Genomic DNA, 14,753 nt, shown 5'->3' with positions numbered 1-14,753 from the left:
GACTCTTAGTATCTTTATTTTATAGCTATTCCTTCAGTTGAAAGAAAACGGAATAATTGGGACAGAGTAATGGATATTTCTCAAGAACTCTAAGACTAGGTATTGCATAGCATTAAAGGGTATACTTTTCCATTTGTTTTATGACTTTGTCCAGTTAAAGTTACCGAGATAAGCACTCCAGTATTTACTTGTAACTTGAAACCACTTTCATGGTGTGTCTGGATCCTAAGGGAAAAGAATTAACATTTGAGGAATGCTTACCTTGTGCCAGGCATTTTATATGCATTATCTCATTTAATTCTCATAACCACAAGATATGGTTGATAGTATTTAATCCGATTTTACTTGCCTGAGATCATAATGGGAGTAAAGTATAGAAAAAGGATTTGACTCTAGGTCTCTCTTTGTATTTCTTTAAAGTCCAAGATCCTTTCACTAAACCACATTGGATTTCTCACTATAGCCAGTATGTGGGAGTGACAAGAAGGAACGCTGTAATAGTAAGAGCTTTTCTGAACTTTAAGATAAAGTTCCCCTTTGAGAGTAAAATAAGACAGAAAATGATATGATGAGCCAGATTAAAACATGTTCCCTAACGCAATGAACTGGTTTAGCAAGTTATGGACTGTGTATACCATGAAATACTATGACATCATTAGAATAAGATAAGTCTGTTCAATGAAATAGAAGTCTGTATAGGAGCTGCAAAATAGTTGTATAATTGCAATATAATGTACTTTAACATTAGCAACCATACACACACATGTTTGCATGTGTTTAGGAACAGGTCAGGAAGGATACATACGAAAATGTTAGTTACTTCTGTTCAGCAGGCTAAGAGTGTCTGGTAGGCAGATTTCATTTTTTAAATGTAAATGCATCACTGTTGCTTAATTTTGGGGGGTGCAATTGCATGTATTACATTCACAATTAAAAATCATGTAATGGATTAGTTGAACAATCTGTAGGAATGACTCATCCCAAATTATGGAGTGATCGAGGAGTTTAAGGAGATTTAATCTCACAGGCAAAACTGCTCAATCTATTTGAACCTCTATCAGGCTTCAATATTACTATGCATATATCATGAAAGCTAAAACCTCATCACTTCTGTTGCACTCTGCCTTATCTGAAGAAGGTGTTAACAGAAGGCAAATGAGTAACAGTCATTTCAGACTTAACATGTCCAAAATAGAACTCTCAAACCTGCTTTTCCTACCCAACTTGTTCCTCCCCGCAGTTTTACCCATCTCTGCGACACTATCATTTCTTCACTTGCTCAAGTTGAAACCCAAAGTTGCACACTTGATTTCTCCTTTCCTTTCCCCATGGTATCCCAATCAGCAGCAAGTCCAGCCTGATCCATCTTCACAACGTATCTACCCATTTCTCTCTGAGGGCTCCACTCAAGCCACCAATATCTACTGCCTGGACTACTGTGGTTGTCTGCCATTAGGTCTTCCTCTCTTCACCTTCACAATGCATTCTCCTCTTAGCAGCCAGATCAATGTATTACACTCCCTCAACTGTAGCATTCTGCAGTGGTTCTTCCTCAAATTTAGAATGGAATCCAGATCTCTCACTGTGGACCACAAGAACCTATGTGATCTGATGCTAGTGTGATGTTTGGGACTTCAGCTCCTGATCCCATCTTGCCTCCACATTAGGCCCTAGCAGTTTGGGTTTAATTTCTACTTTTCAAATACTTCAAGCTCTTAGGGGCTTCTAGGGCTTTACATTTGCCTTTTTTCTTCCTGGAAGACTCCTCTCTCAGCTATTTACATAGATAGCACCTTATCAATCTGAGTCAACATTTTACAGATGAGGAAATTGGATGCAGAGAGTTTAAATAACTTATTTGTGGCCATAGCACGTGGTACATGGTGGGGCTGAGTTTTGAATCCATGTCTGAATCATTTCATGTTCTTTCTGTTATGTTAGATAACAAAGTCAAGATGACCCAACCCAGGGTCCAGGCGATGGTTCTGACAAGCAATCAGCAAACATATACTTATTGAAAAGGCCTTGAAAAATAAGTTATTTCAGAAGTTCCTTTTGTAGATTCTCCTTCCTATCCCTAGCACATTCTCCAGCTTCTGCAGAAAGACCTAGGTCAGCTACAAGGGAAAATACAAGATGTACGCATTTGGAAACTCTTGCCTTAGAGATCTGAAATTCGTTATTGCCCATTTAGGAAATGACTATAAAATGACACATCCAGAAATCCTGACAACTTACTTAGTTAGATGTCCAAAGAGGACTTTCATGGTGTCACGATTTGGCGGAGGGAGTTTTTGTACAAGACACTTTACAGCTTCAATTCTTGTGTTGTTGTCTTGCTTTTCTGAAAAAACAAAATTTAAAAAGGAAGGTTAGGGAAAAAACAAGACTTCATAGGTACAGGTACATGAGAAAATTTTCTTGAGAAAAGTTTGGACTCAGACTAGCAACTAAGAGTCCTAGTCAGTAGCCAAAGGGAATAGGTGGACTCAACCTGGTTATTAAGGAGTTTCTTTTTATTTTGACTCTGAATTTGACAGTGGCAGGCCTTCTGGGAGGCCGTATATGAACTGATTAGCTTTTAGCCTTTGGACCTTTTCTCCTTTCTGCTTCTTTGAATGTAGATGGACTGGCTGTACTGTGAGATAATCTTAACGTGAAAGCAAAAACGATGTGACTTTGACATTATCTTCCTGATCTTAACATTTGGTTTTCTTAAATGTCCTGTTTTATAAGGTGTGATAGGGTGAATAAGGGCCTTCCAAAGATGTCCCTGTCTGAATCCCTGGAATGTGTGACTATGTTACCTCACATGGCAAAAGGGACTTTGCAGATATGATCAGTTGGAGATTTTCAGACGGGGAGATTTTTCGGGATTATCTGGATGGGCCCAGTGGAATCACAAAGATCCTTATTAGGAGAAACAGGAGAATGAGAGTAAGAGAGAAAAGGTGATATGACTTCTCATGTGACAATGGGAGCAGAAAAGAAAGGGTATGCAATGAGGGGCTGCTGTCCGAGGAATTGCGACAGTCTCCAAAAGCTGGGAAAGGCAAGGAGACAGAGCCTCTAAGGGTACCGCAGGCCTACCAACCTCTTCAGTTTCAATGTGAAACTGATTTCAGACTTGCACCCTCCAGTACTGTAAGAGAATAAGTTTGTGTTTTAAGTTTGAGTGTTAAGCAGCAATGGGAAACTAAACAAGGACATATAGTGTGATTTGATTACAGATATTCTATTGTTGCTTGATTTTGTAGCAGGGCAAAATTGTTTTAAAAATTATTTCCACGTTATCCTTTTTCCCATACACATTTTGTTTTTGATTTAAAATAAGAGAGTGTAAAACAGAAAAAAAATATTGAAATAGCATATTGCCTGGTCATACACATTTTGTAAAATGGGAAGTTGTTCAAAACTGCATAGCACATAGATTGATTTCTCTCATTTTGTTTTATTTATAGATGGAAAAGTAAAAATTGATTTACTTAGTACACTAGGGAATTCATCTTTCCATACTTTTAACCAGGGCCTTTCCATCGAGAGGTACAATTATGTATTGAACTTAAACACCTCATGCACTTCCCTTTCTATACTTTAACTTCTATACTTAACAGCACAGGGCTCCTGATGATTCTAAACAGGCCACAGCTGGAAAATAAGATACAAAAAGACTAATATGTAAGACAAACATCCACCCAATAACCATTCTCTTCTTAGCAAGACAATCCCACTGCTGAGAGGATGGTAATAGACCCAGCTGCCTGGAGCTGGAGTGGCCATGGGACCAAGTCTGGCCAATGAGACTGAAGTCACAATGTTGGTCAGGCCTTCTGGGAGAGCATGTATGAGCTGATTTAGCTTTTAGCCTTTGCACCTTTCCTCCTTTCTGCTTCTTTGAATGTAGATGGAGAGGCTGTACTATGAGCTAATCTGGAGAACTGAAGCTCTGTGAAGTGAAATACACAGGTAGAAAGACCTTTCTTGAATCTGTGGAGCAGTCATACCAGTCCTGCACTGTCTGCCTCTGGGTTTCTTTTGTAGTTTTTGAGACAGGATCTTGTTCTACTGCGCAGGCTGGAGGGCAGTGGTGTGAACACGGCTCACTGCAGTCTCAATTCCTGAGTTCAAGCTCTCCTCCTGCCTTATCCTCCTGAGTAGCTAGGACCACGGGTGCGTGCCACCATGCCCAGCTCATTTTACTTTTTTTTGTAGAGAAAGGGTCTCCTTATGGTACCCAAGCAGGTCTTGAACTCCAGGGCCCAGGCAATCATTCTGCCTTGGCCACCCTAAGTGCTGGGATTACAGGCATAAGCCACCACGCCTGGCCCACTGGGTTTCTTTGACATAAGAAAATAAGCCCTTGTGTACTGAAGCCTTTGGGGATGGATCTCTGATACTAAGGCCAAATACAGTTCTTAATAATAAGATGTACTTACAAAATTCCAATTCAATAGGTATATAAACTTATGACAGTAGGATCAGAAACAGTTTAGAAACTGGCAGATTCTTTAATATGTTGTCACAAAAGAATTTTTTTTATAAGAAATTATAGGAAAATATCCTGCAGAAGATGGTATTTGGCTAAAGTGGGATGGGGGCAGTCTTCCTAGTAGAACTCTGCTTGGAAGCTTTTCCTTTTCCTCCTAAAACCACAAAGCCCTATAAATAATGCCTCCCACAGTCAAAGCTTTCAAAATTGCAGTTATTCTTAGAAGAGTTCCAACATAATATGGCTTGGACAACTGCAAATGAAAGAAACAAAGGGGAGCGAGAAAGAGAAAAAAGAAAGTTGCAACATCATAGCCTATACCGGACCTCATCTTTTCTGCCAAATAGTAAAAAGCCCTCTTGGAGCTTAATGATGGTAAGAAAATGTGATGCTTCACAAGACCAATTGGAGCCTGTGAAATATCATAAACCAGAAAAAAAAGTATAAACCAGAAAAAAAAAGTAAGTTAATAAAGATGAGAGTGAAATTGGCATAGTATTCTCAGGTCATAGCTATTAGGGATGCTTGAATGCTTTCTATCTAACCATTTGAAGCTAATACCACACAATCATAATTGTGTGTGTATACACACACACACACACACACATATATATTCAAGAGGTGGATACATTCTGTTCAGGTTGGCATGATTCCAGTAGTGCAGTTTACCTGAGGATCTGGTGAACTAGTAGGTGCAAGCAATCAGTATGATACTGGGAAGGGGATAAGAGGAGAGGAGAGAGGAGGAGAAGAGACCTTTCTAATTTCACTGAAATCTCTGACTATAGTAATAATCAGGTTAATGCCAGACTCTCCAAAAAAAAAGGACCCGTTGACACTGAGGGCTACAGAAGTAGCAGCTACAAATTAAGCTTGACAGGCATGAAGTGGGGAGTAGTCTTGTTGGTTCCAGCCAGCAAACTTTACTCATAGGGAACATGATCCGGTCAGGGTGGAGTTAGAAAGGATTGGCCATTGCTTCATTAGAAAGAGCTGATTTGCAAGGACACTTCCATGGTGTTTGGGCAGGAATTAAGACATAATCAAGTCTGTTAAGCCAACAGGTAAAATAATTATGAGCTTTCTTAGAGTCAACTCTCCCTCTCCTGTGTTCTGTTGCATTTAGAATATTCTACTTAAACAACACTTCACATGGTATTTCTATTGCTTGAATCCTTGTCAAATTCCCCTATTAAATAGGGAATTTTCCTTTAAAGCTAGGCAGTTTTTATACTAGCATGTAGTGGGTTAAATGAATGTAAAAGGAATTAGTGAGTGAACTAATGAAAGTTGTGGCCATGAATTGTAATACATGTTCCTTGGTTTGAATTCTGTAATGGCTTTTTATTAGCCGTGTGGTCTTGGAGAAATTTCTTACTCTCTTTGAATAAGATCTAAAAGGGTAGTTTTGTTGAATAAACAAGATAGTATGTAATGTACCAAGCACAATTACAAGTAAAACAAAGTACTCTATAAATGTTCACCCTCCCCTGCACCCCTCTCACCTCTTTTGAGGCCCATGCCACTGGGTCTCGTTCACCTTTTAATTCCAGCAGTTAGCATACTATTTGGTTGCAGGGACATTCAAAATGTAGTTGCTAATTCTTGAACTGAGTTGATGCCAGTTGGTGAAAGTACAATTGCTATGGTAGCCCAACATTACACAACAACCTAAATACTTTGTGATAGACTGAGAAATTGATGGTTTGATTGGTGAGCAGGTCAGTTATGTATAAGTATCATTATGAAAAGTACATGTTGGTTTCCAAGTTTGCCTATAAGAAACATTCTACATGAAGAATATTTTTATAGAATTTTTTTTTCTCTCTTTTTCCACTTGATTCCACTGGGAATCAGACAATTGGATATTGGTTCATGCATATTTGTGGCCAAGTTATACTTAAGTGCTAAAGGGGGAAGTGTACCATGGCTTAGAGAGAGCTGAAATATTAAGGAGGAACAATTTATTTTTCTTACGACATAATCAGAACAAAATCTTCTGAAAAGGTTATAGTAAAGCAGTGTTTTTTTCATTCAAATCAATACGACACCCGCTCTTCCATAGCTTGTAAAATCAGGAAATAACACAAACACTTCAAGTGGAGGAACATCTAAAAATACAATTGGATACATTAAAATCGAAATGACACCTTTTCAGATCTGGTTTATTGATGTGTCATATTAGGAATTGGAATCAGCATACATAATACAGGAGTGGTTAATGAGCTAAGATTCATACACAGTTTACTAAAGATGTGTCAACTGTCTTCAATTGATTCAGTGAGCATCTGAAAGACAGCATTTTCTATTAATATTTCTCCTTCAGCATATGTTTTTCTCATTATGAAGCACTGAAGGTTCTGAGAAGACTCTGAGATATCGCTAAGTTTTTACATTATGACTGGTGGGAGGAGGAAGGAACTTTTTTTACTTGGAGAATTAGAGAATCTCTTAGGCAAACTGTATATGAAGAGACTTACACAAAATCTTTCCGGAAGTAATGAACTCCATTATTTTTTCCCCTCTTTCATTTGCATTTACTCCTGCCCTCATTCTATTATGACTTATTTTTGCCTCTATTCCATTTTAGTTCTCCACCCATATCCAAATAGTCTCTTCAATCCCTAAGCTGTGAACCCACAACTGCACACACAACTTTTTGTAGTGCTTCATTTCTGCCATCCAAAAGTGATTCTAAACTGTTTCTTACTAATACCCATTCCTCACCAACCTGCCCCCATCTTCTCATCTTCTCAAACTACATCAAACTCATTGTTGTAAACAAGCTTCAAAACGATTCCATGCTATTCAGAGAAGTAACACCTACATGATGTGAAATAGCCTTTAATGTTATAAGAATGTGGTTTTATAGTTTTGAGGGCACAGTTTTCAAAATATGGTTTATGATAGTTACACTTGCATTCATCTGCACGAAATGTTGTTACTAAAGCACATTTACGACCCAATGTCTTTTAGAAAAGAGAGAAGATAAAGCTGTATATGATGATGGAAAAACTTCTGTACAGTGAAGAACCTTGGATCTGATGACACTTTTCCGTCCTTATCATCCATGCCTTTATTGTTCTTATAGCTTCATGTTAAATCATATTTAAAAGTAAATTCTGCTTTGTTATATAGGTTCACTAAGAGGAAGAAAAGACCAGATTATCCCAGTAATCAATGTATATAGGGAGTACTATTCATCTCGTTTGTCTACAATTCTTAAAGGACAACTGTATTCCTTTGTTTTAAAGAGGTCAGTAGTACCACAGCTGTTCTGCTTCTGAAAGTTATTCTGAAATGTCTAATGCACCCTGTATAAAAAACATGGTAGTCCCTATATGTCAGAGCTATATTTGGAAGAATAGCAGTTCTCTAGTTTCTATTCAATTTATACTTTTTGTACTGTGGCCATTTCTGAATTTAGTTAGAGACAGTGCTTGCTTAGAGAAAGAAGGAGTATCTCCAGAGATCATTTTATTTGTTTCAGCATGCCTTACAACTGGATACAAACCTCTGAGAATACACTTTTTAATGTCAAAACTTGAGTTGCCCATTCGGGAGTCAATCCCGGAGGTGACAACAATTGCTTGATAAATGTCTTTGAATAACTCACAGTTGCTTTAGGAGGAGATGCTCTGGGGGCAAATTCAAATCTCACAAATAGATACAAATATACATATGCTTCAGACTCACATTATAAATAAGAAAATTGGTATATCCAGTGACATACCGCTTATCAGGAATCTGGAAAAAAAATGGGTTAGAATTTTTGCTATGCTGTATGATTTTGGGCAAGTTGCTTGAACTATTGATGCTTCTAGTTCTTTACTTGAAAATACAGAAAAATTACACATCTTATTGGGTTTTTGTAGAATTATATTTCAATGCACATAAATGTACATATAGTAAGTGATTATTTAAGTAAGCCCCCTGTAAGTCCTCTTCCCTTAAAACATTTTTCTTTTTCATTGTCTTCTCTATCATCCCTGATACATACTGCTCCTGGTTCAAGGTTGTTTCTGAAATCAAATGAAGTCATACTTTTACTATTTAGTATGCTTTCCTGAAAGTAGGAACAGTATATTGTAGCTTTGTAAATATATAGAATGCTGTCAATTATCAGAGAGTCTGGTTAAAATTCCTAAGTAGTTACAGTATATCATAAACAGAAGTGTCATTGCATCATAAGCAAGGAATAACCACCACCTTGAGCGTAGCCTGTAGTTGGCAATTTGCAGTTTTTCAAGGTTCTGTGCCCTTCCCCCCAAAAGCCCAGAAAAGCCATATTTATATTTAATTAAAAGGAAGGCATAGTCTCAATGTCAAATACATTGTAAGTTTGGCCTTTGATGTTGATAAACTGTGTCAAAACAGTTCAACCTGAGAAGAGAGGTACATTACTTGCAGGAAAGACCAAGCAGGAACTGAAACTATCTGACTCACATTAGACATTTATTTCTCTAGGGAGGATCACCTGACAGTTGGAACTGATCACCTCTTTTCTACACCAGATTTCCTTGTATTCACAGTTTCTCTTTCCAGGAGGTATTCATGTTTTGGCTGTTTTTTGAATAAACAAGCCCTTTTAGGAAGAATTTAAAGAATGGGAACAACTCTTTATAGTCAATAACTGTCAGTATCAAAAAATACTCGGGCCACTTTATTGGCGTAAGTCTATGGTTTTGTTAAATGAGGGAAGCTTCAGCTCACTGGCCCCTTTAGCACTGTTTCCAGAACCATTTCTGGTCCTGGTCCACAAGGAACTAGACCATGTAGAGCATGCTGTTAGGAGGGGTGTTAAGAATGATCTTGTAAAGGATAATCTCGGTTTCCTTCTACCTCTATCCCTGCTCTCTAGCCATAAATTATTAAAAATAAAAGTATAATTTCTTAAGATATATATATATATATGACTGAAGAAAACCATATTTATTCAGGCCTGTGTGCAACTTGTGGCAGATACAAAGTTGGTTGCTGTCTTTTCATTTTACAATCCGGAGGGGCAGGTAAAATACAAAAGATGTCATAATAGATGTTTAAATATAAGGCATGTCATAATATACGTGTCAGTAAAGTTTATGTCTTCTGACTGAAGGGATCATCTAAGATAATTGTCAAACTCAAAAAGCTTCTGAGATGTTACTCATTCCAAAATAATTCAGGAATGCATCAAGTAAAGAATTCTATTTAATCAATTTCTGGAAGTCTTCAAAATTATTATGCTTATGAATGCATCAAGAAATTAAATACATTCAGGAAAGTAATAATATATTTTCTTTCTCATGTGACTGTATCTATCTATGTTATTCTAGTGACTTATGATGCATTGTGATCTCACACTGGGGCAAGTTTGGAAAATGTATTCAAGTCTTAGTCTTTAACCTTTTTTTTTTAGACAGGGTCTGTCCCTGTCACCCAGGCTGGAGTGCAGTGCCATGATCTCAGCTCACTGCAGCTGCAGCTGCAGCTGCAGCCTCCCAGGTTCAAGCAACCCTCCCACCTCAGCCTCCCAATTAGCTGGGACTGTAGGCACTCACCGCCATGCCTGGCTAATTTTTGTGTTTTTTGTAGAGACGTGGCTTCATCGTGTTACCCACTCTGAACTTGAACCCCTGGGCTCAAGCGAGCCACCGCCTCAGCCTTCCAAAGTGTTGGGATAACAGGTGTGAGCCACCGTATCCTGCTTAAGTAACTTTTAATAAAGGGAATTGCTTTGGTACAATCAATTTTAGGATGATAACATTTCCTCAGACTCACCAATCTGAAAAAACAGGTTCTTAAACCAAACTTGCACTCCTCAGTTTTGTAGTGATGCCTCTATTTGTCTGAATTGGAGAGTAAGGCAGTGGCTGACACTCCAGCAGCAATCTTCACAGGAAAAGCATGATCCTATTGTCCTTCCTAGAATTTCTTGCTCTTCAAAGTAATTTTGGAGGTGTCATGGTGGCCAAGTACATTTCTGTAACTTACAATGACACTAATTCATCCTTAGGCGATAGTCTGTGCTGAGAAAATAAAGCTCACTGGCTTATTTCTCTGAATTTCTCTAATTCAGTTTTCCTGTGAAGATTTTCTTGAAACTATATTTATTCATTTGTATCTGGTTTTACAACCTTTTTTTTTTTTAATTAAAAAAGTCTTTACTATTGTGAGTCATTTGAAATCTTTTTCATCATAAGCCAGTAATTCATTTCAAATACTCAAGTATCTATTTATATTAAGCATTATCTTTGTACATTTTCACAAGGGTGGAAATCCTACAAATACTTTTCAAGGTTTGAGGTTTTTAATGTGTGTCTTTCCATTGGTAGACAAATTTATAAGGGATTAAAAAAACTTACTTGAAAACAACTAGGATCTATATCACAATTAGGAAAAATGTGAACTAAGAAACACTTTTCCTGTCTTTGGGTTAAAAATATTGTTTTTAAAGAAAGCATATTAAACTTTATCCATAACCATTCATTTTGAACAAAAGACCTCTGAAGAGGAGATAATGGTTAGTATAGTAAACTGTCTGGCCAGTTCATTTGACATGGTCACACAGTGACCCTGAGAGCAGATAGAGTTATTAATTAAACAAACATCAAAATCCTTTAAAAATGAGTTATAAAATAATTTTATGATTCAGCTTTTTTTTTTTTTTTTTTTTTAATTGTGAGACTATTGTAAAAGAAGAAAAACAGGCAACATGTGGCAACTTTAGTCAGCATTTCTGAACTGGGAATGATAAACACCTCTGCCTGGCTCTGGCATTTATCAGGACTGAGATATTATTACCACATAGAGTCACAGCATGGTTACTGTTATCATCGGAAAAAAGAGCCAGCTAATCTTAATGGTTTGTAAAGCCGTTACCTGCACTGGTCTGACATTTATCATGATCATTTTACCACATGGGTCCTACATAGCAAAGGTCTTTTATCTGGAAGGGACATCACTATGAATTATTATTTGCAGCTAGGTAGAAAATTGTATGTTGTAGATACCTTTTCTCATTATAAATCACATAGTCACATTTCACCATTTCCCCCAGAAAGCTGCTGAGCCTAGATTTTTTGCCACAGCTTATAGTCTCCCCGACCCCTTTCTTTTTATAGTTTCTTGAAAATATTAGCCATTTTTAAATTCACACCTTTAATTTTTGAAGTACCACATATAGGTAGATGTAAATATGAACATACTTTCATTATAGTTAAGAAACTTTCCTGCATATTCTGTATAAAGCTTGCATAGTACTTTAAAATTGAAGTTGAAAAACTGTCTACTTAAAAAAAAAAAATTATTATTCTCTCTTCTGACATGGTGTCCAGACTGTCTCTGTTCTTGACCTTGTCAATAGAATATTTACCAGTAGATCAGACAAAATTTCTTATGCTTGATTTGAAATACTCAAAACAGCCCATTTCTTGCCTGAAATCCTTAGCTTGGAAATATGTTCTTACAAGAAGTAAACCAGTTTTATTTTGTTAGTGAGTTCTTTTAGACTCAGTTTTAGTTATAATGGAGTAGAAGGTTCCTCCAACAAATTTATTTTATAAGATGTTTGGATTCTATCCCTAACTATCAATGTCCTAATGACATACATTAATACAGAGTATGGAAGAAATAAAGATATTAAAAGGTCTGATGTTTTAAAACCATGGGTTCAAGTCAGTAAAATGAAATGCATTAATTTGACAATGGAAAATTACAGTGCAAAGCCCAAGTTGTTTACCATGGAGAAAAAATGAACAAATCCTCTCTTTTAAAAAGATTGAGACAACTAATCTTCTGAAAAAGATATTTATATATTTTCTTCTTTCTCAAGTGTTCCATTAGGAATAAACAAGCCAGAAATTCTGTACTTTTATAATGAAGAGGGAGTCGAATTCTTTGCCATTTTTGCATTTAGAAAGAAATGTGCAAGAAGAATGTGACAATTTAAGCAAATCAAGATTGTTTCAAATGGATCACAAACGGGACTTTGTGGGATATTTTATACTAGCACGTGAAGCAAACAGTAAATTTGAAAGGAGGATTTTCTCAATGGTCTAGTTCTGATGTGTTTTCCCATTGCTTTGTGTGTTTAAAAGAGGTTTGGATGTGGTGTTTAATATTGCTTCGACTCTCTTGCAAATGAGTTCTGGAGAAATATTCGCACATGAAGGAACGCTGGTGTGCTGCATTGCTGACAGCAGCTGGGGGGATATGAATGAAGAAACCAGATTCCCGAGTCCGGATTTAGCAAGAATAAACACCTATCATTCCATTAAAAAAAACCCTATCATTTGAAATGCTTACAGGCATCAACAGTAGACCCCTCTTCCTTTGAAGAAGTCCAATATTTTTCTCAAATGACTCCACTCTTGAAGGGGGAAAAATACCAACTTTAACCTGACGCACAGTATTTTGCAGTGATGTGTGTTAGTCTGCCTACCTTGCAACATTTGGTTCTATATAATTGTTTGTATTATTACAAAGTTCTCCAAAGGAAACAGTTTCTGTTGCAGAGACTTGTGAAATGTACTCACATAAATTTGGAGGTCAAGGGGAGGAGGTCATTTGTGAAATTAACCTGTACTTCTGTTGCTCAAAAGGAGTTGAACACAATTTGGTGCAGTCTTCTAAAATTTCATTGTAAAATGGTGGCCTAATATTCCAATGTACTGCTTTACCCATCAAATGAAGGGTTACACTGGTTTAAAACAAACAAAAACAACAAGCAACAAACAACTCCTTCATTCTTTTTCATTTCAGAATGACTCTTTGGTTCTAGTTTAACACCCTCTTGCCATTGTTGTCCCCCAAATACTGTAACCTGGGAGCATTTACAATAATTAGTGAGGGGCTTTGCTGCCTTACTTTTTTCTCCTTTTCTGGGGAACTGGGTGAATTGTTGAGTGCTAATGAAAGTCGGAGACTTCTAGCTGTAGTTGAGCCAGGCACAGCGCCGGCAGACGCTTTAAGCTTCCCACTGTGCAGCAGTGCAAGCTTCCCCGCTGTTATGTTTACCATAGTTTTAATGTCTGTGAAAAAATTCCTGATGCAACTGAATTATGTTATGCCCTTTTGTTTATCTAACCCTACCCTCCCTGCCCCCCGCCCCAATTTAGCAGATTCCTGTTGCCCCTGCCTATTACAGAAAGCTCCTCCTCAACCTTGTGACCATCTTACTACTTCAGTTTTTACCACGAGAGTCTAGCTGCTTTGCAGCCTTGCTTGCAAACCTATCCAGAAGTTTCAGGAGGATTACACACACAGCCTGCTCTACTTCTGTCACCTAACAATAGATATCCTCTTTTCCACTGCATTTTAATTTAATCGGAGGTAATGTTAAAACACCAAATTCCATCATCTGACATTGGCAATAATAGCTTAAAATTCAAATATACTTGGTGAAGTGCACTGTGTCTTTAAAAAAACCTATTGAAAGACCTCAAACTCTCACTGCCAACTAAGATGAAAACAGCCAATCTGCAATGGGAGTTGTCCTTTTCTTTAAAATGGTTATCACAAAGAAAATGACCATTCCATTATATTGTAAATTGATGAATTCACCAAGTGTGATGTACAGTGAAATTATTAATGAATATTCATACAACTCTTTCAATCCATTAATAAGGCTTAAGACAATGAGGATGCAACTCATTCCCATTTAGATAGTGTGCGTGTGGGGGAGTGGAATTAATAGCCAAAATAGTACTTGAAAAAGTTGAACTTTCATGTATCAAACTCCAGGTGCCAGTTTGAGGAGAATAACCAATAATAGCCATTTTTTACATATTTGATGGGACTGATTATGCAATGTGCAACTCTAAATGGCTTATAGCACATTGTAGCATGGTTCCATCCCATTGGCTACAGTAGGGTGCAGGCAGATGGATGACAGTGACAGGGAGAGAAGTGCTTTTGCTTAGCCGTGCGTTAAGATGCCATCCAGAAGCTCTGTGCACTGCAGACACTTCATTAGGATGCCAGGATAATGGTAAACTACCACTCAGAGTGACACCCCATTTCCTGCTTACTGAGCGCTCCAACCTCGGCAGATGTCAACAATCTCACAGTGCTACAGAGCAGACCTAACTTTCCAGCCACTTTGACTCCAATTTTTTCCTCCTAACAGTGCCATACATTATGTGCAATATGTAATGGCAAACACCTCCCTGAAAACAAAATCTGCACAATTCGTTATGACCGAAGTGCTTCACTTTTTTTTCCTTCTTTTAAAAGATGAGGGACTGTGAGTTGGACAAGAGAGTACGTCCATCCGCTGTCCTAA

The 14,753-nt window shown here is 37.5% G+C and overlaps 1 protein-coding gene across 1 annotated transcript in view; it reads right to left on the bottom strand.

Moving 5' to 3' along the window:
- The window catches only part of ARHGAP15 (Rho GTPase activating protein 15), a 629,252-nt gene that overhangs the window by 62,430 nt on the left and 552,069 nt on the right, over positions 1–14,753 (bottom strand). Inside the window, exon 13 of the mRNA NM_001258096.1 lies at positions 2,239–2,344. Coding sequence (NP_001245025.1) covers positions 2,239–2,344 — 106 coding nt within the window. The remainder of the gene's footprint in view (positions 1–2,238; positions 2,345–14,753) is intronic.

This window comes from Macaca mulatta, chromosome 12 (genome assembly GCF_049350105.2).
Source record: "Macaca mulatta isolate MMU2019108-1 chromosome 12, T2T-MMU8v2.0, whole genome shotgun sequence".
NCBI lineage: Eukaryota > Metazoa > Chordata > Mammalia > Primates > Cercopithecidae > Macaca > Macaca mulatta.
This window is presented reverse-complemented; position numbering and strand designations above follow the sequence as displayed.